At 40.2% G+C, this 27,686-nt stretch overlaps 1 protein-coding gene across 1 annotated transcript; it reads left to right on the forward strand.

Annotated features, from left to right (window-relative positions):
* The first annotated feature begins 1,521 nt into the window (after nucleotides 1-1,521).
* LOC139370605 (3-hydroxybutyrate dehydrogenase, type 2) lies at nucleotides 1,522-23,011 on the forward strand. Its single transcript, XM_071110192.1, has 10 exons — nucleotides 1,522-1,645; nucleotides 9,425-9,527; nucleotides 10,490-10,568; nucleotides 15,868-15,964; nucleotides 16,330-16,438; nucleotides 17,960-18,020; nucleotides 21,258-21,371; nucleotides 21,808-21,866; nucleotides 22,141-22,233; nucleotides 22,575-23,011. Exons 2-10 carry the CDS (start codon nucleotides 9,456-9,458, stop codon nucleotides 22,626-22,628), a joined length of 738 nt encoding a protein of 245 aa, XP_070966293.1. The 5' UTR covers nucleotides 1,522-1,645; nucleotides 9,425-9,455; the 3' UTR covers nucleotides 22,629-23,011.
* The last annotated feature ends 4,675 nt before the right edge of the window (nucleotides 23,012-27,686 follow it).

Below are 27,686 nucleotides of genomic sequence, written 5' to 3' on the forward strand. Positions count from 1 at the left end.
TTCTGCTCTTAAGAAAAGGAGAAAGGAGTGATTACTGGGGTATTAATAAATGTGAAAGTTGACCAACCGAAGGGGAAGATTCCCGGTGTTGGTGATGCTCGTCATTAGGTGTCGTGAGAGGTGAAACAGAAGAGCTGTTGTCTTTTGAGTTTTGATGTTGTCTTTTCCCGACAAAGTGATGTTAGGATATATAAGTTATTCTGTATGAGCTTTTGTGCCGAATACATTAAGTTGTTACAGCTGTCAAGCTTAGGGGCATGTGGCAGCAGTGTGTAGGAGGGAGGTTCCCACATGTGAGAAGTCTGCAGAAGGGGACGAGACAAAGAAATGTGTGGCATTGGGGTATGTAGTGGTATGTGTTAATTGTAGGGGTGCCCATGGGGATGGGTATCAGAAATGTCCAGTGCGAGAGAGGCAGGTTGAGGTTTCCAGGGTTAGAGTAGTGCAGAAGTTGTCACATGCTGAGGCAAGGAAGAAAGTAAAGGAAGATGGGTCAATGGGGAGCGATCCTGAGAGTGGTGTCAGTAGTAGATATGTACCAGTACAGAGGGATATGCCAACAAGTGATGTATGCTTCAATAAGATTGGATGTTTAGCGTTTTATAGCAATGGTTATTAACCAATGGAACATAAGTCGAAGAAAATTGAGGGTGTGGTGGCAGCTGCATAGAGGTATTTGGGTGTATGAGACTTGACGTGAGAAGAGTTACAGGGTGTGTTGAGTGGTGGTGTGCCCTCTTTTCAGGCTGTTGGCCCGAGGAAGGACTAGAGAGATTTAAATAGTGGAGTAGGGTCGTGGGATTTTAGTGAGTGTAGTGTATTTGTGGATTTATTTAGTTTTTTCAAGCAAGGTATAAGGGACTTGTATTGAATACTGTTAAACCTCAAAGAAGTAGTTTGGGACAGAGCTTAACAATATATTTATTTAACTAGACAAGTCAGTTAAGAACAATTTCTTATTTACAAGACGGCCTACCCCAGCCAATTGTGCACCACCCTATGGGACTCCCAATCACAGCCAGATTCGATACAGCCTGGATTTGAACTAGGTATTGTAGTGATGCTTCTTGCACTGAGATGCAGTGCCTTAGACCAACCACTGTGCCACTTGGGAGGCCCTGTAGTAAGAGGCTAGACCTGCTATCTCTTTAAGGTTCAGGTGTTACTTGTTTTTATAGCCTTTTTAGTATATTCTATTCCCTTTGTCACCCCATCTGTTTTAAATCCATTTTTTATTACTTTTGAGTGTAGTTGTATTTTGAACTTATGTGTTTGGAGTGACTGCCAGCTCCGTCACAGATTTAGATTGGAGAGTTAGTTTGATAGGGTCAGAGAGGTTGGCCAGGGATAGGATTTGGGTGGGGGATTAGTAAGGTTTGTAAGGCTTTATTTTATTAGAAATACTGGGTTAAGTAAGAATGTGGCGATAGAGTTATAGGATGTGTTGAGTGGTAGTGTGCTTTCCTTTCAGGTAGGTGGCGATGTATGCACCTTTCAGTTGGTTACGATCCACAAGTGCACATTTTAAAGAAGAAGAATCAGCTCGCGAGCTACTTCCTTCTACAGAAGCCAATAAGAATTTAGTAAATGGGCACGAGGCATCTCCTGACTGAAGTTCAGGGTCTGTTGTCGTTGCAGAGCGTTAGTAAGTTGTTTAAAAATTATCCTACAAAGTTATTTTTGCCCTGTCGAAACAGCATGTATCACTCATATGAATAGTTACATATTTAATTGCAAATATAACGTTATGTAATGAATCTCCGTTGCACACGTTTGCTGTGTAGATCAATATAGTATTTGCTTTTAACAACAATTTTGCACGCTGAATAGTTAAAACAAAAGAGTATGATTCTAGCTATTGAATTAACTTGCAAATGAATAACAAAGTACGATAGGAAAGTGTTTTTTAAACTGCGAGGAAATGTCATGGTAAAAAAAGAGATGAGGTTGACATGCCTTCAATTATTGTCAAACCTAGCCCAATATGGTACTAAAGGAGCCTAACATTACTCCTTAGTCCAAGGACCGTACCTCAGTTTCTAGATGCACTATGCAGAAATCGCTCAGCCATTTCCTGGTTGCTAAAATATAATCGTTTACCTAATCTCAGTTTATGTAACTAACAAGAAAGTACAGTAACTCAGTAAAATCTTAGAAATTGTTTCATGTTGCGTTTTATTATTTTTGTTCAGTATCTAATTTGCAACTATAGTTTGATGCATGTAGATTCTCTTCTGTCATAACTTGTTGCCCCAGAAGACGAAAGTAGTGCTCACCAGAATGTCTTACATCGATGAAATGAATGCATTAGTAATCTAATTGACACCTGTAAAGTTGTATGTTTTGTTTAGGGACCGGGGGGAGAACGCAATAACTCAAAAACAGTGGAAAGATGGGTCCTGTGCAAAATGGTAAAATGTCATCAGTTTGACCAGTATTAAGGACATTTAAAAGCTGAGAAAATGAAGAAACATTTTTGATTTTTGATAATAGAAAATAGTAAAAATAAAGAAAAACCCTGGAATGAGTAGGTGTGTCAGAACTTTTGACTGGTACTGTATATTTGCGCACATCTCAGTGACCTAATCTATTTCGGAGGCCTAGACTAAAAGCCAATTTATGCTTGATCTGAAAATGTGGTCGGAGGCTCCATATGAAGGGTGTGACGCATTTGCTGAGCCTTCAAAGGCATGCAGATGCCAAATCGAGCTCCGTACCGCATCGCTATGTGCTTCCCAAATGTTCTAACAAAGCGGAGGGCTCTGTATAGCTCCGCATTGACATGCTTGGATCCTGTATGAACACAAACTCACTTTCTTGACAACAAGTCTGCACTGCTCAGTGAAGCATGAATGCCCTGACTTCTACTGAGGCCATATCACCTTAACTGCTGCATGGCCAATGCAGATGTCGGATTGAACATGCACTCAGATGCACAATGCACTTCTCTCTCCAGAATGTGCTCTCTCCCGCCAATTTGTACACATTCATTGTTTCATAACTTCATCGTGTGAATTTTTGCATTTGAGTGTTAGTGTATATCAATTCCCTATTACACATCACCAGTAGTACATTTACCGTTAAACCCTATAATTTCTAATCTACAATGTTTGTTACTTTGCTTACCATAATTTATTTGAATGCATTCAATATTATTATTCCAGTCTTCCCGGACACATTGTATGCTGAGTGGACACATTGTATGCAGAGTGCACAACCTATGCTACACTTGTGAGAAACATTCCATTTACGAGTTTTGTCAATTTAGTCATTGTCTTTTGTTTGGACCTCTCCTGTCAATGTTGAGTAAGGATGCGCATGCATAGAAGTAGGCCTATAGGTTACCTGGCCTGAGTGCAAATGTAGGCATATAAATGTGCACATTTGGGGATCTGATAATATTTCTGATTGGCTTAACGCACCACCACACACCACCTTTGAAGCTTCTCAAAGTAATGTTTTCTTTACCTCAAACAGCAAGCAAACAGTATGTTTTTACATCCATTGATAATTACAATAGTTCCTCAATGTATTTGAAAAATCTTTCCAGCTCTCTCCCTTTTGATAAATGTCATAAAATAAGTTACTTATTAGTGCTTGACTTGGACTGAAATAAGTCCCTGTACTCATTTTGGGTGCTGGCACTGTTTATTTAGATGCAGGAGCTCCACAATACTTTTGAACTAATATTCTATAAGAGTAACAGCAGTAGACAATTTGAGGTGACGGTAATCAGCTCCGGCGAGCTCCTGCCCAAGTCAAGCACTGCTTCTTATCCCTTGCGCAAATAGCCTACAGTTGTCTGTCCCGAGCTAACTGGTGCACAAAATCTGAGGGCCCAGAATATTTATTCAATGTTGCAAGTTCCCTCGTGCAAGCTTTGGGCTGGACCCAAGTTAATAGTTGATACAATATTAAACATTTTGTTACACATTTTCAACAATGTGATTTATAACATATTTATTTTTGTCAGGATATTTTCTACATCAGACTGCAAGTTTTTAGTTGTTGGCAATAGAAGTAACTTTTTAGGTTTGTGTCATTTGGATAGAATTTTGATTAACCACATGACAATGATTGAGATATGAAGACGTTCTAATAACTTTTTCACAAAATTTGCACATGAACACCATAACTGGCATGCAGATCGTTAGAAATTGTAAGATAAATTGGCATTCAACATGAGAAAGGTTGCAGATTCCTTGTGTAGCCTATTACTGGCAACTTCAGGAGAGTAATGGCAGAATCTGCGAAAGCCAGCAAGAGCGGAAGGAGAATAGTTGGTTGAGGACAAGTTTTTTTTTTTCTTCTCTTCTGATTATCTACATCTCTGGCGCCCTCTTGAGGCATTTGACTTATTTAATCAAACCTCAAAGCATCAGACAAGCTCAGTGTATGTAGTTGATTTTATTAAAACACATAGGGTGTCTATCAAATAAACTTTTATTTGTCACATGTGCCGAATCCAACCTGTGTAGACCTTAGAGTGAAATGCTTACTTTACCAGCCCTTAAACAACAATGCAGTTTGAAGAAAAATAAGTGTTGAGTAAAAAAATGGATAAGTTAAAAATAACAAATATTTAAAGAGCAGCAGTAAAATAACAGTAGCGAGGCTATATACAGGGGGTACCGGTACAGAGTCAATGTGCAGGGGCACAGGTTAGTCGAGGTAATATGTACATGTAGGTAGAGTTAAAGTGACTATGCACAGATAATAAACAGATAGTAGCAGCACTGTAAAAGGGGGTAGGGGGATAGTCTATAAAGCCATATGATTAGCTGTTCAGGAGTCTTATGGCTTGGGGGTAGAAGTGGTTAAGAAGCCTTTTGGACCTAGATTTGGTGCTCCGGTACCACTTACCCTCCGGTAGCAGAGAACAATGTTTATGATTAGGGTGGCTGGAGTCTCTGACAATTTTTAGGGCCTTCCTCTGACACCGCTTGGTATAGAGTTCCTGGACTGCAGGATTCTTGGCCCCGGTGCTGGGCTGTACGCACTACCCTCTGTAGTACCTTGCGGTCGGAGGCTGAGCAGTCGCCATACCAGGCAGTTGCCATGCAACCATTCAGGATGCTCTCGATGGTGTAGTTGTAGAACGTTTTGAGGATCTGAGGACCCATGCCATATCTATTCAGTCTCCTGAGGGGGAATAGTTTTTGTTGTGCCCTCTTCACAACTGTCTTGGTGTGTTTGGACCATGATAGTTAGTTGGTGATGTGGACACCAAGGAATTTGAAGCTCTCAACCTGCTCCACTACAGCCCTGTCGATGAAAATGGGGGCGTGCTCGGTCCTCTTTTTCCTGTAGTCCACAAATGTCTCCATTGTCTTGATCACGTTGAGGGAGAGGTTGTTATCGGTGATCAGGCCACTGTTGTTTCGTCTGCAAACTTAATGATGGTGTTGGAGTCGTGCCTGGCCATGCAGTCATGGGTGAACAGGAAGTACAGGAGGGGACTGAGCACGCACCCCTGGGGGGGCTCCAGTGTTGAGGATCAGTGTGACAGATGTGTTGATACCTACCCTTACCACCTGGGGCGGCCCTTCAGGAAGTCCAGGATCCAGTTTCAGAGGGAGGTGTTTAGTCTCAGGGGCCGTAGCTTAGTGAGATTGCGTCATCTGTGGATCTGTTGGGGCGGTAAGCAAATTGGAGTGGATCTAGGGTTTCTAGGATAATGGTGTTGAACTGAGCCATGACCAGCCTTTCAAAGCACTTCATGTCTACAGATGTGAGTGCTACGGGTTGGTAGTCGTTTAGGCGGGTTACCTTGGTTTTCTTGGGCACAGGGACTATGGTGGTCTGTTTGAAACATGTTGGTATTACAGACTCAGTCAGGGACAGGTTGAAAATATCTGCTGGTCAGAGCATTCTCAGTGTACACGTCCTGGTAAATCGTCTGGCCCTGCGACCTTGGGAATGTTGACCTGTTTAAAAGGCTTACTCACATCGGCTACGGAGTGGAGAGCGTGATCACACAGTTGTCCGGAACAGCCGATGCTCTAATGCACGCTTCATTGTTGCTTGCCTCAAATTGAGCATAGAAGTAATTTAGCTAGTCTGGTAGGCTCATGTCACTGGACAGCTCGCAGCTGTATTTCCCTTTTGTAGTCTGTAATAGTGTTCAAGCCTTTTCACATCCGAGGAGCGTCTGAGCCGGTATTGACGCTTTGCCTGTTTTATGGTTCGTCTGAGGGCATAGTGGGATTTCTTATAAGCGTCCGGGTTAGGGTCTCGCTCCTTGAAAGCGGCAACTCTACCCTTTAGCTCAGTGCGGATGTTGCCTGTAATCCATGGCTTCTGGTTGGGGTATGTACTAGAGGTCGACCGATTATGATTTTTCATCGCCGATACCGATTATTGGAGGACCCAAAAAGCCGATTCCGATTAATCAGCCAATTTCTTATTTTTTTTTTATTTGTAATGATTACAATTACAACAATACTGAATGAACACTTATTTTAACTTAATATAACACATCGATAAAATCAATTTAGCCTCAAGTAAATAATGAAACATGTTCAATTTGGTTTAAATAATGCAAAAACAAAGTGTTGGAGAAGAAAGTAAAAGTGCAATATGTGCTATGTAAGAAAGCTAATGTTTCAGTTCTTGCTCAGTACATGAGAACATATGAAAGCTGGTGGTTCCTTTTAACATGAGTCTTCAATATTCCAAGTTAAGAAGTTTTAGGTTGTAGTTATTATAGGAATTATAGGACTATTTCCCTCTATACCATTTGTATTTCATTAACCTTTGACTATTGGATATTCTTATAGACACTTTAGTATTGCCAGTGTAACAGTATAGCTTCCGTCCCTCTCCTCGCTCCTCCCTGGGCTCGAACCAGCAACACAACGACAATTAGCGCACGCTAACTAGATAGCCATTTCACTTCGGTTACACGAGCCTGATCTCGGGAGTTGATAGGCTTGAAGTCATAAACAGCGCAATGCTTGACGCACAACGAAGAGCTGCTGGCAAAACGCACGAAAGTGCTGTTTGAATGAATGTTTACTCGCCTGCTTCTGCCTACCACCGCTCAGTCAGATACTTAGATACTTGTATGCTCAGTCAGATTATATGCAACGCAGGACACGCTAGATAATATCTAGTAATATCATCAACCATGTGTAGTTAACTAGTGATTATGATTGATTGTTTTTTATAAGATACGTTTAATACTAGCTAGCAACTTACCTTGTTTTACTGCATTCGTGTAACAGGCAGTCTCCTTGTGGAGTGCAACGAGAGAGAGGCAGGTCGTTATTGCGTTGGACTAGTTAACTGTAAGGTTGCAAGATTGGATCCCCCGGGCTGACAAGGTGATAATCTGTCGTTCTGCCCCTGACCAAGGCAGTTAACCCATCGTTCCTAGGCCGTCATTGAAAATAAGAATGTGTTCTTAACTGACTTGCCTAGTTAAATAAAGGTATAAAAATATATTTTGGCAAATCGGCGCCCAAAAATACAGATTTCCGATTGTTATGAAAACTTGAAATTGTCCCAAATTAATCGGCCATTCCGATTAATCGGTCGACCTCTAGTATGTACGCACGGTCACTGTGGGGACGACATCATCGATGTACTTATTGATGAAGCCAATGACTGATATGATGTACTCCTCAATGCCATTGGAATATGTTCTGGGATTCTTCCGGTCTGTGCTAGCAAAACAGTCCTGTAGCATCGGCGTCATCTGACCAGTTCGTTATTGACCTAGTCACTGCTTCCTGCTTTAGTTTTTGCTTGTAAACAGGACTCAGTAGGATAGAATTATGGTCGGATTAGCCAAATGAAGGGCGAGGGGGAGCTTTGTACACGTCTCTGTGTGTGGAGTAAAGGTGGTCTAGAGTTGTTGTTTTTTTCCTCCCCTCTGGTTGCACGTTTAACATGCTGGTAGAAATGAGGTACAACGCATTTTAAGGCCACCAGGAGCGCTGCCTCGATTAGCGTTTTCCTGTTTGCTTATGGTCTTACTCAGCTCATTGAGTGCGATTTTAGTGCCAGTATCGGTTTGTGGTGGTAAATAGACAGCTACGATAAATAGTGTGGTCTAAGCTTATCATGAGATTTTCTATCTCAGGCGCAAAACCTAGAGACTTCCTTAATATTAGATTTCGTGCACCAGCTGTTTACAAATATACACAGACCGCCACCCCTTGTCTTACTGGAGGGGGCTGTTCTATCTTGTCGATGCAGCGTAAACCACTCCAACTGTATGTTATCCATGTCGTTGTTCAACTATGCCTCGGTGAAACATAAGATATTATAGTTTGTAATGTCCCGTTGGTAGGATATTCTTGATCGTAGCTCGTCTATTTTGTTGTCAAATGATTTTACGTTGGCTAATAGGACTGATGGTTGAGGCAGATTACCCACTAGCCGTCGGCTCCTTAGAAGGCACCCCGACCTACGTCCCCGATATCTCTGTCTCTTTCTCATGCGAATTACATGGATTTGGGCCTTGTCAGGTGTCTGAAGTAAATCCTTTGCGTCCGACTCGTTAAAGAAAAAATATTTGTCCAGTACAAAGTGAATAGTTGCTGTCCTGATATCCAGATGCTCTTTTCGGTCATAAGAAGAAAAAAAACACACACAATAGCACAATTGGTTAGGCGCCGTAAAACGGCAGCCATCTCCTCCGGCGCCGTTCTTTCACTTTATGGAAAAAATAATTTCAACCAACCGATTGGTTGAAAGAACAGACGACTTTTGGTTGACCAAGATTTTAATTGTTGGGGACAACCCTAGCACCTTTTCCCCCACTTTTATGGAATACAACATTGTATTATAAAGTCATACAAGTTTTACTGTGCAATGAAGTTTCAAATGCATTCTGTCATTACTAAATGTGTAATGTGATAGGTATTTTGAGATAAAAAAGACAAACATTTAATGAATAAAATATTGAATCAGTCTTCATCAAATGAAGGGAATGATACAATCTTTAGTAAAAGGGAATATGATTTAATTGGTCCTCAACTCGCGGCTCAGATACATCATTCACGAAAAATGTTGATAGCCCTGAGTTAACCTGGGCCAGAGTAGTTTATTTCTGAAGGATTCGTTGCCATAGACATTGACCTGGCTAAAAGGTGAGCCACTTTCGTGGTGCTGGTTGTCCCTAGTTGAACTCCGATTTGACTAAAGTTACCTCGCTAACTCGAACCAAGTACGTAGTATAGGGCTTTGGGGTGTGAGAATACCTGCTGCAGCTGATAATGCAATTTTACCCAACCAATAAACATCTTTCACACACAAACATCAAACATTTCACAATAATAAAGCATTATGTTGCCTAAATGTGTATTTAAGAACATTCCACCACTGTTTTTGGTTAATAAATCCACCATGGCAACTTCAACTCTACCTTGACTGTGATCTTAACAACAATAATGACATTGTTTTTGTTCATATGCAGAATTACCTGTAGAATTAAACACTGCATCATCATGGGCCGCCTGGATGGGAAAGTCATTGTGTTGTCAGCAGGAGCCCAGGGCATTGGAAGAGCTGCAGCCATTGTAATATTTACTTCATTTACCATTCACCACACAGCTAGGCTACATTTGCTAAACAAGTATACACTGAGTGTACAATACATTAGGAACACCTTCCTAATATTGGGTTGCACCCCCTTTTGCCATCAGAAGAGCCTCAATTAATCGGGGCATGGACTCTACAAGGTGTTGAACGCGTTCCACAGGGATGCTGGCCCATGTTGACGCCAATGTTTCCCACAGTTGTCAAGTTGGCTGGATGTCCTTCGGATGGTGGACCATTCTTGATACACACAACTGTTGCGCATGAAAACCCAACAGCATTGCAATTCTTGACACACTCAAACCAGTGCGCCTGGCCCCCACTACCATACCCCATTCAAAGGAACTTAAATATTTTGTCTTGCTCATTCACCCTCTGATTGGCAAATACACAATCCATGACTCAAGGCTTAAAATTACTTCTTTAACCTGTCTCGTCCCCTTCATCTACACTGATTTGAAGTGGATTACACAAGTGATACCAATAAGGGAGCATAGCTTTCACCTGGATTTATCTGGTCAGTCTGCCATGGATAGAGCAGGTTTCCTAATGGTTTGTACACTCAGTGTAGATATGGTGAATTTGATTTTTAAGGCTCTCAGAAACACCCTCTGACGGGGGTCGGCAACAAGCAGCCCACTTGCCAAATTCGTCCTATTAGCATTTTGTTTAGGCCTCCCAAAGACTGTAACCAAGAATTCCATTCCAAACTATTCCCACAAATGGAGACCTATGTGATCATGTCTCAATTGAGGTATGATATTTTTGCATCTATTTGGGTTTACTTGCAGTCAATTTACGTGGCTAAACCTAGTTGCCTACCCCTACTCCAAGACTTGTACAATGATGTAAAGTATTCATGATGTATTCATTTGAACATTTTACTGATATTGAGTGAACCGTAAATAACCATGACAGTAATATTCTGTCATTTTAACTGTAGGCCTTTGCCAAAGAAGGAGCTCAAGTCACCGCAACAGATATCAATGGAGAGAAGCTGAAGGAACTGGATGGCCACCCTGGTACAGTTTATTTTTGTTTACTACCTTCATTTACTGGGCATCCTGAGAATTAAGATGTGCCCTTCATTCATATCAAATCTTAAAGACATTAGTTTGAATGCAATACCCCCAGTACACCCCAATGAATGTTCCTGTTCTATAGAGTCTATAGAGTCCTTCTATAGAGTCCTGCCACTGTTTTGGTGAACTGCTGAGAGATGGGGCTGGAGAAATGTAACTACTCTCAGGTTCATAGAAGGAACTATGTGAGGACTGACCATCCGTGATATCAAAAGTATAGTTTTAACCATGTTTGTTTACAAATGACATTCTTTACACAAAAAATGTAATATAAGCTTATATTTTGGGTTCTGATGGGGTATCTATATTATACCGTGAGCCACAAAATTGCAGTGGGATGGTTCTCCTACAATTTTGCTTACATTTTCTTCATTTTAGGCTCAAGAGAAGCATGTCATCTGGGGAAATTCAACTGGCCACTTTGTTTTGAATTGCAGTCTCACATTTTCTAACTTTTCTTTGGACATATTATACATTTGAAAGGGGGTAAAGAGGGGAGATAACCTGGAAGGGTTAACTCTGGAAAGAAACCCCGGTCTCTGGCGGGGAGTTGCATATGTGATGAGCACAGGGAGAGTTACCACTCAGCCATAGCTCTGCACACCCAGTTACATTTTAAACCATATAATTGTTCAATATTGCAAACACAGGGTGATATTTTTACATGAGCAAATGAACCATAACGTTTTAAATAAACCGGAAGTTGCAAATAGCTTATTAGCAACCTGAACTTGTGCTTTGCAGTGGGGGCTATTGAGTGAACGATTCTGTGATGGTTCCAGTCCACAAAGATGAAATTACATTGAATTGGATTGGAAAGGATAAGTTTATTAATTTAAAAGTGCAAAATTGATGTACCATTTGCAGATTGCCCCTTTAAGTTATTAACGCTTACCTTTTGAGGATAGCAAAACCCAGGTGTTTTCAATGGCTACATTAAAACAATGTCCATGGTTTAATCTCTAACCATACTGTTTAGGTGTAATGGGTCGTTTTTTTAGGGGTTATGAACTGCTGTTATTACAATACATTCCAATGCTTAAATGCATTTCTATGACGCATGTGCAATGATCACAGTACATTACCCAACCATGCCTATGTTTGAGGCATGGGTGTTTAGTTATGGTAGATATTCCTCCCAAAGTGAGTTACTTAAAAGGGACAGTGTACTGCTTTTCTTCCGTGCACGTTCATCTTCCCACACTACTAATGTATTAAAGAGATGCAGCGGGATCTTTTTCAAATCTCGCGATTTGGACACGAAGTATGGTTCATACATGCATTATATACCATCTGGTGTCCTGTCCTAGTGGATAAAGCTACTCCAGCTACTCAACATTTCATGCCTGTGCACTACATGTTTGTTCCTTCCAATTTGTGGCTGCGCTCTGAAGGTACACTGGGTTGCCCACATGCTTAGATATTTTGGATAACAGCGAGAATAAATGGATAAAAGGAATGCAACAGAAGTTAGAATGCTGCCGATATTAAAGTTATAGTATATCTATAGTATACAGATTTTGGATATTTAAATACTTATCCAAAATGTACCAGCCTGTGGGCCTGAAAGCAAAAAGTAAATCAATTATATAATTTGTGTGTGGGGCTTTAGCTGGGATTGTTCTTTAGAGTCAAGTATATATGTCAAGGCCTTAATTGTTCCTTGATTATCACCATTCATTCTCGCTGTCGATAATTATAACTTCTAATAGTAACTGTATCCACTTTAATAAACATAATAAATGCAAAGCATTGAATATTTAAATTCATGCACTTCTAAATTAATTGTAACTTTGCCCCAGAAGAATTTAACTAAAGGGCACACTCACTTAAATACAGTGTGCGAACAAACTTAACATTTTATAAATGAATGGTTCGGATTACGGGATGCCAAGGTAATATTTTTCCATATTCTGTTCCAGTTAAAGGGTTGTTCCGATTCAATTGGCTCTGTGGAACATACTTTTTTTTTTAACGGCTAGCTCATAATGAGCTTTCCAGAAGTTTATATATTTTTGAGATCAGTTATTTCGGGAGCCCAGAGTTTATTTATAAAACCAATAATTGGATGGTTCGGTAGTTTGGTTTCCCAAGGGACTCCATAAGCCAGTGTAGCTGACCTAAGTTGTCAATATAGAAAAAAGGAGTTGTCTGATAATGTGCATGTATCTTTCATATCTTGGAATGTTCTCAAACTATTACTGTCCATGATATCGGTAAGTGTACAGATTCTACATTTGGACCAAAGGCCACCCTCCAAATCGCAAGGCATTATTGTGAAAAATTGGGAGTAAGGCCATGCCATTTTGATTCCAAGTGAAATTGTTTTTCAATTTTTCGCCAAATAGAAATTGTGTTAGCAATAATGGGACCAAAGCGTGATATAGGAGACGATACTAAGAAAAATCATGTCTAAACCAATGTAGGATGGGGCGAAATGCTCGTGCCTGGAAATACAATTTAAACTTTCCTCCGGATAATCCTCCTACTTCTTTACTTCTGTAAACTACAGAAATTCAGCCGTGACAATATATTCATTTTGACTATAGATAATGTACTGGTTAAAGCAACTGGGTTTATTAAAGTTTTTAATTTTTATTTTTTTTAACCTTTTTCTCCCCAATTTCGTGATATCCAATTGGTAGTTAGTCTTGTCCCATCGCTGCAACTCCCGTACGGACTCGGGAGAGGCGAAGGTCAAGAGCCATGCATCCTCCGAAACGTGACCCTGCCAAGCCGCTCTGCTTCTTGAAACACTGCTTGCTTAATCCGGAAGCCAGCCGCACCAATGTGATAGAGGGAACGCTATACAACTGGAGACCAAAGTCAGCATGCATGCGCCCGGCCCGCCACAAGGAGTCACTAGAGCACGATGGTACAAGGTCATCCCTGTCGGCCAAACCCTCCTCTAACCCGGACGACGCAGGGCCAATTGTGCGCTCCCTCATGTGACACAGCCTGGGATTGAACCTGGGTCTGTAGTGACACCTCTAGCAATGCGTTGCATTGTCTTAGTCCGCTGCCCTTCTCGGGAGGCCCCCTGTTAAAGTTTCTGCCAATGGTTTTATCTAAGGAAGGAAATATATATGGGTTTTTCTTTAAATAATGGGGCCAATATGTGACATTGTGATCAACATTTGTAAATGGTTTGAAACTAAAATAATGATTTTCATGCAGTTCCACTGGTGTACTTTCAAATTGGCCCATAACTCCACCTGTACAGCCTAGGACTATACATCCTTTAAGTGGTGTTCATACAGACATTGACAAGTCAAATTCAAGGAGTTTCAGAGATATTGTCAACCACTTAATTGTAATTCAAGGACCTCAATGTTATATAATTGTACATATATAGGGCCTAATACACCCCCAACTTTAAGAATATATATATTTTTTAGGCCTTGCCAATGTATTGATATTTAAACAGTGGTGGTCGGTGCCGTTTAAGTTTAGGGAGGATGATACTTTTGAGCATGGCCTTATTTTTATTACAGCATATTGGATGACAGTCATTCACATTCCATTCAATGTAACATTGATAGGTTTAGGCTACTACGTGATACTCAAATTGTCCCAGCAGCTATCATGAGGTTGCTACAACCTAGCCTATAAATGAAAGTTTACAACATACACTTTGTACATACAGTTTGTTCAGAATTGTACATACACCTTAGCCAAATGCATTTAAACTCAGTTTTTCACAATTCCTGACATTTAATCCTAGTAAAAATTCCCTGTCTTAGGTCAGTTAGGATAACCACTTTATTTAAAGAATGTGAAATGTCAGAATAATAGAGTGGTTTATTTCAGCTTTTTTTCTTTTCGTCACATTCCCAGTGGGTCAGAAGTTTACATACACTCAATTAGTATTTGGTAGCATTTATTTACAGACAAGATTATTTCACTTAATTCACTGTATCACAATTCCAGTGGATCAGAAGTTTACGTACACTATGTAGACTGCCTTTTTTAAACAGGTTGGAAAATTCCAGAAAATAATGTCATGGCTTTAAAAGCTTCTGATAGGCTAATTGACATTTAATGGAGCACTTCACAAAATAGATGGCATCATGAGGCAGAAAAATTATGTGGATTTATTGAAGCAACATCTCAAGACATCAGTCAAGTTATAGCTTGGTCGCAAATGAATCTTCCAAATGGACAATGACCCCAAGCAATCTGCCGAAGTTGTGGCAAAATGGCTTAAGGACAACAAAGTCAAGGTATTGGAGTGGCCGTCACAAAGCCCTGACCTCAATCCTATAGATAATATGTAGGCAGAACTGAAAAGGCGTGTGCAGCAAGGAGGCCTACAAACCTGACTCAGTTACACCAGAATTGTCAGGAGGAATGGGACAAAATACACCCAACTTATTGTGGGAAGTTTGTGGAAGGCTACCCAAAATGTTTGACCGAAGTTAAGCAATTTAAAGGCGATGCTACCTAATACTAAGTGAGTGGATGTAAACTTCTGACCCACTGGGAATGTGGCGAAAGAAATAAACGCTGAAATAAATCAATTCCTCTACTATTCTGGGATTTCACATTCTTAAAATAAAGTGGTGATCCTAACTGACCTAAGACGGGGAATTTTTTTACATGTCAGGAATTGTGAAGAACTGAGTTTAAATGTATTTGGCTAAGGTGTATGTAAACTTCCGACTTCAACTGTAATTGATTCCAACATTTTAAATAGGCCCTAGGAGGAATACTGTCCCATCCAGGTTATGTGCCTTTATTCATGCTATTCAATGCTCTTTTGAGTTCGAGAAAGGTGGCTTCCTCTGTTGAGAGAAGAGTTTTTAATTATTTTAGAAAAATACTTAGTTTTGCTTGGTATGGATATACAATCAGAGTTTTAGTTATTTATAGAAGGAGAATCTTAGATTAATTATGGTTATGATGATAATTCCCCTGTTTTAGTAGTTACTATATTAGCTCATTGCTCATTACTGCATAGCTTGTTGGCCAGTAAACGACTGGTTACCGTGGAAGTAATGGTTGAGTCTTACTCGATGGATGGTAAATTCGTCTCTATCTTATCAATAAAATGAAGTTCTGTCTTGACTTTGGAAAGCGTAATGGCTACCTGGTCTGAAAAGTGTTTGTCGAGAACGCTCCAACACAGTTAACATTTCCAAATCTATGTAGAACTTTTCAAATCTAGACACATCACTTCACATAATCCAGCCCGCATCCACCTATGGTTTTTGTGGCTAATCTGACGTATATCTCCTAGGTATCAAAACTAAGGTGGTGGATGTGACCAAGAAGGACCAAGTGGAAGCGCTGGCCAAGGAGTTTGACCACATAGATGTGCTGTTCAATGTTGCCGGGTATTTTTGATGTTTTTTCCTGTTCCTTTTTCACTTGTATCTTATTTATATATTTTTTGAGGGATTGATTCAATTATATCGATGACACACTGAATTAATTAAAGTCAGATCAGATGTGTTGTACCATCACACACCATTTTCCAAAAGGTGCCCCCTGTACCGAAGTAGCTAGGGCACTGTCTACATTTTATTTTGTGTAAACCAGGTAAATTATTTGTCTTCACATTTTCCCTCTCCACGTAGGGAACCTGCACAATTTCAACAGGTCACATTTCACACATTTTAAGACCACTGCAAATACAATTAAAGGGTTACTTTGGGATTTTGGCAATCCAAAATTGACCACTACCCATCACCCCTCCCAGGTTTGTCCATCACGGCTCCATCCTGGACTGCGAGGAGGCGGACTGGGACTTCACCATGAACGTCAACGTCCGCAGCATGTACCTCATGAGCAGGGCTTTCCTACCCAAGGTGACCAACCATCCCGCCGCTTTACTCCACCGACCTCTGACCCCAGAATTAAGGAAGACACAGTCCTCACCATATGAATTTCAACTGTGAAGCTACAGTGCATTCAGAAAGTATTCATAACCCTTGACTTAATTTACATTTTGTTGTTACAGCCTAAATTCAGAAACAGTCCTGTAGTTTAGCATCTGCTTCATCTGACAACTTTTTTGTATACAGAGTCACTGGTGCTTCCTGCGTTAATGTTTGCTTGTAAGCAGGAATCGGGAGGATAGAGTTGTGGTCGGATTTACCAAATGTAGGGAGAGCTTGGTGCGTGTCTCTGTCTCAGCTATTCATTTTCTTTATCAATATATATTTTTCAAATCTACAAACAATTCCACTTTGTCATTATGGGGTATTGTGTGTAGATCAGTTACCCAGTCTAATACATTTTAAATTCAGGCTGTAACACAACAAAATGTGGAAAAAGTAAAGGGGTGTGAATACTTTCTGAAGGAACTACATTTATTTTATGCCAACATTTTTAATTTGAGATTAAATGATGAATGAGGTGACAGTACAGAATGTCACTTTTTTTAAGGTATTGTCATTTCTATCTGTTTTACCATTTAGAAATTAAGGCACTATATATGAAGTGTGTGCCCCCCCCAAAGAAATCACAAGTATTTGGATAACTTCACTTATAGTATGTCAAGTAATCCAAAGTATTGTATTTGATCCTTATGGTGGATGCGTGGATCCCTTGCACACAATGACTGCATCAAGTTTGTGACACTAGGGCCTCCCGAGTGGCACAGTCCAAGGCACTGCATCGCTGTGCCACTAGAGATCCTGGTTCGAGTCCAGGCTCTGTCGCAAACGGCCGTGACCGGCAGCAGCGCACAATTGGCCCAGCGTTGTCCGGGTTAGGGGAGGGTTTTGTATGGGAGTTGTAGCGATGGGACAAGACTTTAACTACCCATTTTGGATACCACGAAATTGAAAAAATGTATAATAATACAGGAAAATAACTTAAATGTTTCTAAATACGAGTCATCGGATTATCTCTCATTCCATGATGGATATATAGCCAGGGATTTCTGTAATGTAACATTTTTAGTAATTTAGCAGACTCTTATCCAGACCAATTTACAGGAGCGATTAGGGTTAAGTGCCTTGCTCAAGGGCACAGACAGATTTTTCACCTAGTCTACTCTAGGCTACCTGCCAGGTTCTGGCTAAAATTATGTCATAGCCTACATACTGTAGATAAAAAAATGAGATGTCTGCTCACTGTTTTGCTGCTGCCAAAAAACCTTTTAATAAAGCTTTTGTGATTTAAGATTTATTTCAAAGCGGTCTCACGAGCCAAACCCTTTATGGATTTGTTTTGACTACTTGGCGAATGCATTGGCCATGACCGTGTAGGGGCATTCTTTTTGTAGTTACTGCAGCAGATATTGTAGTGGAATTGTCTTTTAAATTGGATCACTTACTTGGATAACACTGTCCTGTTGATCAACAATGTTTTTCTCAACTCAGATGTTGGCCAAGAAGTCTGGGAATATCATTAACATGGCGTCTGTGGCCTCCAGTATAAAAGGTAAGGATGTGTGTTTTTTTTTTTTTTTTTTTTTTTTTGTAATAATGAACTAAAATATATGCAATAAATTTGTGCACAACATTTGAAAGAAGATTTTTGTGCGTATGGAACGTTTGTGTACAGGGTTGGGTAGGTAACTTTTTCTAAATGTAATCTGTTACAGTTGCTTGTTACTTGTCCAAAATTGTAATCAGTAACAACTTTTGGATTACCCAAACTCTGTAACGTATTCTGATTACATTCTGTTACTTTTAGAGTTCTTTCCCCTTAAGAGACATTAGAAGAAGACAAAAATGTATGTTACCAATTAAACGGTATATATTGCAGGATAAACCAATGTTAAAGTTTACATAGCTGGCCATATATGGAGGTAAAATTTTACTTTATGGGTTGGTTATGTAGTCGTCTTCTAACCCATCGCTTTCTACTAATTATAACAATATGATTTAAATTATATCTTTACATTAAAAACCAAAGTCGATCAGAATTCCAATAAATGTTATACCCCTTGATCTTCAAGAATAGGACTTGGAAATATGGAAGTATAGATTAGTCAAATTGTTTTACCTGAGCATAACTACTCTGTTTCTGATTTTGTTGTTATGGAGGACTGAATGGGCTCATTGATTCAAGTTGAAAAATAACTGCTGCGTTCATGGAATGGCATTCTTTGAGCACTACTGAAAGTGCTATTTACACTGGGAAAAGAAATGCCATATGTTTACTTTTTTGTTGGTGACAACAAAATATCTTCATAATATGAAGTTGTTTAAAGGGCAAATCCACAGATGAAACAGTAACATAACGGTCGCCCCGCCTCTGTTTTGGTAAAAAGCTGAGGGATGGAACTGGATAAATGTAACCATTCTCAGATTAATAGACAACTATGGATGCAAGAACTGACCATCCATTATATCAAAATGATTGTTTTCACCATGTTATGAGGCTACACAGTGTTTGTTTACGCTTACAAACATTGGAGAAAAACTAGCTTATATTTTGGGTTTTCATGGAGTGTGACAGTTGAACTAAGCTCATGAGGCATTTATAAGTTATATTCCTCAAGTGTGCGTGTGTGTGTATGTGTGTATACACACACTGGTCAAAAAAATAAAGGGAACACTTAAACAACACAATGTAACTCCAAGTCAATCACACTTCTGTGAAATGAAACTGTCCACTTAGGAAGCAACAATAAATTTCACATGCTGTTGTGCAAATGGAATAGACAACAGGTGGAAATTATAGGCAATTAGCAAGACACCCCCAATAAAGGAGTTGTTCTGCAGGTGGTGACCACAGACCACTTCTCAGTTCCTATGCTTCCTGGCTGATGTTTTGGTTACTTTTGAATGCTGGCGGTGCTTTCACTCTAGTGGTAGCATGAGACGGAGTCTACAACCCACACAGGTGGTTCAGGTAGTGCAGCTCATCCAGGATGGCACATCAATGCGAGCTGTGGCAAGAAGGTTTGCTGTCTCTGTCAGCGTATTGTCCAGAGCATGGAGGCGCTACCAGGAGACCGGCCAGTACATCAGGAGACGTGGAGGAGGCCATAGGAGGGCAACATCCTCCAGCATGACCGGTTTGGCGGTGGGTCAGTCATGGTGTGGGGTGGCATTTCTTTGGGGGGCCGCACAGCCCTCCATGTGCTCGCCAGAGGTAGCCTGACTGCCATTAGGTACCGAGATGAGATCCTCAGACCCCTTGTGAGACCATATGCTGGTGCGGTTGGCCCTGGGTTCCTCCTAATGCAAGACAATGCTAGACCTCGTGTGGCTGGAGTGTGTCAGCAGTTCCTGCAAGAGGAAGGCATTGATGCTATGGACTGGCCCGCCCGTTCCCCAGACCTGAATCCAATTGAGCACATCTGGGACATCATGTCTTGCTTCATCCACCAACGCCACATTGCACCACAGACTGTCCAGGAGTTGGCGGATGCTTTAGTCCAGGTCTGGGAGGAGATCCCTCAGGAGACCATCCGCCACCTCATCAGGAGCATTGTAGGGAGGTCATACAGGCACGTGGAGGCCACACACACTACTGAGCCTCATTTGGACTTGTTTTAAGGACATTACATCAAAGTTGGATCAGCCTGTAGTGTTGTTTTCCACTTTAATTTTGAGTGTGACTCCAAATCCAGACCTCCATTGATAATTTTTGTATGATTTTTTTTGTCAGCACATTCAACTATGTAAAGAAAAAAGTATTTAATAAGAATATTTCATTCAGATCTAGGATGTGTTATTTTAGTGTTCCCTTTATTTTTTTGAGATATATATATATATATATTAGTCCAAAAATGGATGTAGCAACTACAGATTTACCCTTTTTAAGTCTATCAAAAGTGTGCGAGTTTGAGCATGTGTCCATTAGGCCTATGATTTTTTTTTAATTTTTAATCAGACCCACTTTTATTTCATAGGTTGGGATCCACACTATGCAGCTGTTGCAAGAGCGCATTTTTCACTGGCTGTCCACTGGTTTAAAAAACAATGATTGATGGGCAGCTTAAACTTCTTGAATTCAACCATTATTGGGTTCAAATACACATTTAGATTCGTGAACGGACATCCACAACAACCACAATTCAAATAGCTAAATGAGAGAGAAGCAGTGTGATTCACATCAATGCGCTATGTAGATATCAATAATAAGTGATATCCGTATCGCCGCACACTACACCATTCCAGCCTTTCATCAAATTAGATAGTCATTGAATGCCGACAGCAGTCGCACCATTGGAAGCCATAGCTTGGACTGTACAAAAGCCTACAAAAGCCTATTCCTGGTCTTTTCTCGCGATCCATCAAACACATTTGGTGTCATCATAGTGGTCTCTGACTTGTGGTCACACTCACTCAGGTGGAACAAACTTAAACTTGTGCCTTTTTTCAATGCTGATTTGAATGTCATTTAGAAACAGAATTGTCAAAGATTTTTTTTCAGCGAACATCCTTTCTGGATTTAGAAGTAATCCTCAAAGTAATCATCTAATTTTTCAAAAGTATCTGTAATCTGATTACAATATTTTAGCTGGTAATGGGTTAGTTACCGGTTTTTGTAATCCTTTACATGTAATCCGTTACTCCCCAACCCTGAGTATGTATTTATGTATGGTAATTCATCATGAACATCCAATGAAATTTGGTCACAGTCCATGTCTACTCTATCCAATCCTCTGACTATGTATTTAGTCAAGCAAAACCTGTGTGGTTGCGTGTGTTCCCTCCATAGGTGTGGTGAATCGATGTGTGTACAGCACCTCCAAGGCTGCTGTCATTGGGCTCACCAAATCTATAGCAGCCGATTTTCTCGAGCAAGGCATTCGCTGTAACTGCGTATGTCCTGGTAAGCACTGCACCCTACATTCCTTGTGTAAAATCTGATTAACATGCCTTTCCTTTTTAATCATACCCTAGCATGACTCAGGAATGGCATGATCTGTGTTAGATTATAACACAAACACTGCTTACAGGCCCTGTTTACAGGAATGCTACACTGGACAGGGAACTTTTGTCAATCATGATACGCTCCCATTTATTTAAATGAAACCTGGACATAAGCCGTGTGGCTCTGCGAGTGGCTCGCGCTGCTCAGCTTAAAATTACGCTCTGGTTATATTTTCAAGAATTTAACATGCCGCTCACACCAAAGACGAGTTCACAGTACAGAGATATCTCCCTGTGAAAAGTGTATTGTTTTTGTTTAATCATTGTGATGTACCATACACTGTATAAAGAATAGTGATTATGTGCAAAATGTAAGTGTCCTCTCTGCTAAACAGGGACCGTGGACACCCCGTCTCTGAGGGGGAGAATCCAGGCTCAGCCTAATCCAGAACAGGTACACTCTACCTTCCACAACTACTGTCATATTGTTTTAGTGTATAACAGGACAGCCTAAAATAAACTCACTGTGCACCATATGTCTGTGCATTAATTGATAAATAAATAATAATTTACAGATTTGTCAGTGTTGCATGTACAAAGTACCAACGCTGACTAGATTCGATGGCTATTTTACGTGGCCCTTTTAACCCACCGTGGGAAACGCTCCATTAGAAAGATGTCAATAGTAAATACATTTCTACGATCTATGTCCTGCTTCATCTCTGCAGGCCCTAAAAGACTTCATGGCGAGACAGAAGACGGGACGAATGTGCACTGCCGAGGAGGTGGCACACCTCTGTGTCTACCTGGCCTCAGACGAGGTGAGCGCATTCATGGTCTGCAGAGCCCACAGCAACACCAACAAAAAGTATCTGAATGTTGGGTTAATGTTTTGTTTTTGTTACCGTGCGTTAGCATGCCACTGGGTGCTAAATGACAGCTGATGTAGCCAGGGGTTTAGTTTAGTTATGTTCTTCAACAATTTATTTGAAACATCTGTTAAGCTAAGTTATGACGTTGTTGCCCTTATGACTGCTTCCAAGAAGGCTCAAGGTCATTGGCCACAGATGAAATGACATCAAATGATGTTATATGTACAGTAGATTTGATTGGACTGATCATGTCCAAGTAAAGTGTAACTGTTTATTCCACCTCCCTCTAGTCTGCCTATGTCACTGGAACTGAGCATATCATTGATGGAGGATGGAGGCTCTGAAGAACCTACGGTACAGAGCACAAGGAAGCTTGAGAAACCTGCCACGAGATACTGTTAGTTACAGTAATAGAAATTTCAGTGGCCTATGCCTTATATGGAATGACAAAATCTTGACTTATTTTGAAATCATACAGAAGCTGCTGACATTTTTACAGATTTTTCAATTTTTTCATGAAGTGTTTGATTATGTGGTGTACATTCAATATAGTCTCTAAGAATAATGACTTCTGGTTTCCTTGTTTTGTAGCACCAAAAGTACCTCGTAAGTGTACAATAATATACTGTAATCAACTAGTTTTAAACACCCATCTCATTGTACATGTGATTTTGAGCTCATTGACACAATGATTACATATAGCTAATAAACACAATGCAATACTTGACTTACTTTTGTCATTTTTTTTTAATTTTTAATTTAATGTGTTGTAACTGCTCATTTGTGAAGCATAATCACTATTGTTTATAGTGTTTGGGTCTTTGCAAGCAGTTGATTGGCTGAGTGAAACCAATCATGTGACAACCGCTATCCTGTGCCGTCACACTGTGTATAGCTTTAACGTTTTTTTCTCTGTGATCCTCTGTGTGTGTGAAAGTTACTCCAGCTTATAGCTTCTCAACCCAGCAGCCTCCTGCTCCAGTTGTTCCAAGAGTCCTTTAGTCAAACTCACTTCAGTCTTCTCCTGGGCTCAGAGCGCCTTCTCTCAATAGTGCTGATCAGCTCAGTAAAGATCCTCACAGTTATCCACTGCTGCCTGTGCAGAGCCTTTCAAGCGCCTAGCACACAGCTCAGATACCATGCATCAAATCAAGTTTGTCACGTGTGCTGAATACAACCTTACAGTGAAATGCTTACTTACAGGCTCTAACCAATAGTGCAAAAAAGGTATTAGGTGAACAATAGGTAGGTAGAGAAATAAAATAACAGTAAAAAGACAGGTTATATACAGTAGCAAGGCTATAAAAGGAGTGAGGCTACATACAGACACCGGTTCGTCAGGCTGATTGAGGTAGTATGTAGATATGGTTAAAGTGACTATACATATATGTTGAACAGAGCGTAGCAGTAGTGTAAAAGAGGGGTTGGTGGATGGGACAATGCAGATAGCCCAGTTAGCCACTGTGCGGGAGCACTGGTTGGTCGGCCCAATTGAGGTAGTATGTACATGAATGTATAGTTAAAGTGACTATGCATTAATGATAAACAGAGTAGCAGCAACGTAAAAAGAGGGGTTGGGGGGGGGGGTCTCATGCCCCACGACATGACACCAGGGGTTTCTTTCCAAGTCCAGAACAAACTCTGGGAAACGCACAATATTACTTAGAGCCATGACTACATGGAACTATATTCCAAGCAGTAAAATCAGGTTTAAAATGTTTTAAAACTATTTCTTATGGTACAATGCGGACTGTGAAGAGACATACAGGCGCACACACACAAGCGTACGCACTACACACACACATACATTGTAATGTTGTATTATACATTTTGTATTGTAGATATGTAGTGGTGTAATGTGTTGTATGATGTACTGTTTCATTTAGATTACAGCATTTTTTATATTTTTTTATATCTTGTTTGGACACCAGGAAGAGACGGCAGAAAATAGAATGTGACATCATGTGAAAGCTACAGCCCTTTTGGATATTGAACTTAAATCATACTGCTGGCGATGTAAGAATCCCCCCCCCCCCCCCCCTAAAGGTCATAAATCGTGCGCATGATCATAGTCATAGAGTATGCAATGTAGGTTAAGTCACCAAAAGAGCAAACATTTAGTGTGCATGGAAAGGTTACACCCTTGGTGGTCATCGTAAAGCAACGCATTTACTTCTCCATCCACATTACCTTGTATGCACCGTTGATTTGATTTATTAGGATCCCCGTTAGCCGACGCCAATGGCGACATCTAGTCTTACTTGTGTCCGACAAATAACGAAAGACAATACAGACCAAAATACTTCAGTATACTGTACTTGATCTATCTCATTTGTTTACAATAGGAAAGTGAATGCGAAAATAAGTTTCCTCACCTGTAAATGTCTTATTTTTTGTTACTCAGTAACTTGAAACCTAATTGCTGGGGTAATTTAAAAATTTCAGGCTTAAATCAATTGGACAACCTTTTCTGGCGCAAAGGTGTTTTAGGGACCGTCGTAAAAGTGCAATACCGGTGATTGCATGTAAGCAAAGAAATGTTTTGTCTTTCCCATCGAGGGGGATTAGCCCTATACGAATATTACACACACTGCAAAGGAACTTCAGTCGCTAAATGGCCCAATTTTTTTTATTAGTTACCTGTAACTACTGTGCTATATTTGACCCATTTACAAGGATACTATTCAAAAGCTTCCTATCCATTGGAGATGTAAAAACCACAATATGAAGTCACTGACCTGCCCCCCCCCCTCCACACACACACGCACCCTATCCATGCTACATTCCTTAGAATTCCAATTCACCACTTCCCTGATTTCATAAGCATATTTCTTGTGATAGGTCTGCAGTGCCTTCAGAAAGTATTCAGACCCCTTGACTTTACTCACATTTTGTTAGGTTCCAGCCTTATTCTAAAATTGATTAAATAGTTTTTTCCCCTCATCAATCTGCACACAATACCCGATAATGACAAAGCAAAAACATTTTTTTTTTAATTTCTGGAAATCTGGGGATTTTTTTCAGCGGCAGGGACTGGGAGCCTAGTCAGGATCGGGGCAAAGATGAACAGAGCAAAGTACAGAGAGATATTTGATGACAACCTACTCCAGATCTCTCAGGAACACAGACTGGGGCAAAGGTTCACCTTCCAACAGGACAACAACCCTAAGCACACGGCCAAGACAACGCAGGAGTGGTTTTGGGACAATGTTTTTGAGTGGCCCAGCCAGAGCCCGTACTTGAACCCGATCGAACATCTCTGGAGAGACCTGAAAATAGCTGTTCAGCGACGCTCACCATTCAACCTGACAGAGCTTGAGAGGATCTGCCGAGAGGAATGGGAGAAATTCCCTAAATACAGGTGTGCCAAGCTTGTAGTGTCATACAGAAGACTCGAAGCTGCCAAAGTTGCTTCAACAAAGTACTGAGTCTGAATAATTATATAAATGTAATTTTCAGTTTTTTTTATTTTGTACATTTGCAGAAAAAATAAATGTTTCTTTGTCATTATGGGGTGTTGTGTAACAAAATGCTGAAAAAGGGAAGGGGTCTGAATACTTTCCGAATGCACTGTACACAGTGGTGACCCGTCATTCAGGGCAGAGCCCCACCTGTTTTGAGCCCCACATTTTTAGCAAAATAATAATAAAATAAAAATATCCATACTTTTTGGGGGGAGGCTTGTCTGTTTTGCATGTTATTTTGGCATTAATACATATCAAATATCAGTTTACAAACAATGTCAAAAACAATCATTCAGTTATTAAAGCTGCATACACACATGGTCTCTTTTTTGTTTTCTCCAGTAAGGCAGCTCCAAAATGCAGGTGTTTCAACATAGCTTAATGCTTTTGTGGTGGTGGGGCGAGCCAGCAGAAAATGTAGGCATTGACCGTGATTGGCTCAGTGTTAGGTATTTGGTATTTTATTAGGATCCCCATTTGCTGTTGTACTCTTCCTGGGGTCCACACAAAACATGAAACATAATACAGAAAATCAATAGACAAGAACAGCTCAAGGACAGAACTACATACATTTATTTTAAAGGCACACGTAGCCTACATATCAATGCATACACACAAACTATTTAGGTCAAATAGGGGAGAGGTGTTGTGCCGCAAGCTGTTACTTTATCTGTTTTTTGAAACCAGGTTGTCTGTTTAATTGAGCAATATGAGATGGAAGGAGGTTCCATGCAATATGGGCTCTATATAATACTGTACGCTTTCTTGAATTTGTTCTGGATTTGGGGACTGAGAAAAGTCCCCTGGTGGCATGTCTGGTGCTCTGTCACTCATTGGGATAGTACGTCATCACCAAGTTTAAGTCCATTGTAAGGGTAGACATCCAAATTGTCAGCCCTTTGTGTCCTGCCATAGAGTTATGTCATTGGCCACAGTCATTGGCCACAGATAAAATGACATCAAATTACGTTATATGTACAGTAGATTTGATTGGACTGATCATGCCAACATCTTACTTTAAAGTCTTAGCTAGCAGTCATCATCATGAATCAAGTTGATAATCTACTGGCAAATTATTTTTTATCCCTGTCATATGAAGAGAAATGATGAAGAGAAATTATAAATAACACGTATCCGTGCTCATCGGCCAGCGACAGAATTCAGAACATGGGCCGTTCTTACAGTGTACTCCCAGTACAACAAGTCAGAACCATAGGATACATAAAGGGGGCATGTAAACATACAGTATGTTGAAATGTACAAACTATGGCATAAGCGGACAACAAGTATTTTACTGTACTTTATATGATGATTTAAGAGAAACCATGTTTGAAAAAATGCAACAACAAAAAACAGAACTCATTTTATTTCTAAAGCTTGGAAGGCGTGACAAGATAAGTTGTATGGCTGAAATGTTTTTGTTTTGCTTTTCAATTGTTTTAATTTCAGTAGGAATGCAATTAGGTATGTAGGTATGTGTGCAAATAAAAGTATGATACTTTTATTTGGATACAACAATACAACAGTGTCTTATTAGCCCGTGTGGGCAGGCCATCATGAAGATGCATGACACTATAATAAAATCATTCAATCATATATTTCCTACCTAGGTTTTTTTTCTACCAATTCCAAAAGATTCTACCAAATCTTTACCCTCTTGTGATTTGTGTTCTATAATTTTTTTTGCCACTACGTGGAGGCTTTGAATACAGTACCGCTTACCCTGTCGACCTACTTGTATTGACAGCCAAACCTCTGTTTCCTTGCTTAAAGTCTTCCCTTATCCCTATGACCAATGCACATTTCCATTCCGCCTGTGTCATTGTTTTGACGAAGGCCATTGATGAATCCTGAAACATTTTGCTTAAGTTTTTAATGGTGAACGAGCTCTGCGCCTTTCCTTTTCCATTATGATACAATAGTCAACATACTCAAATC

This window comes from Oncorhynchus clarkii, chromosome 17 (genome assembly GCF_045791955.1).
Source record: "Oncorhynchus clarkii lewisi isolate Uvic-CL-2024 chromosome 17, UVic_Ocla_1.0, whole genome shotgun sequence".
NCBI classification, from domain to species: domain Eukaryota; kingdom Metazoa; phylum Chordata; class Actinopteri; order Salmoniformes; family Salmonidae; genus Oncorhynchus; species Oncorhynchus clarkii.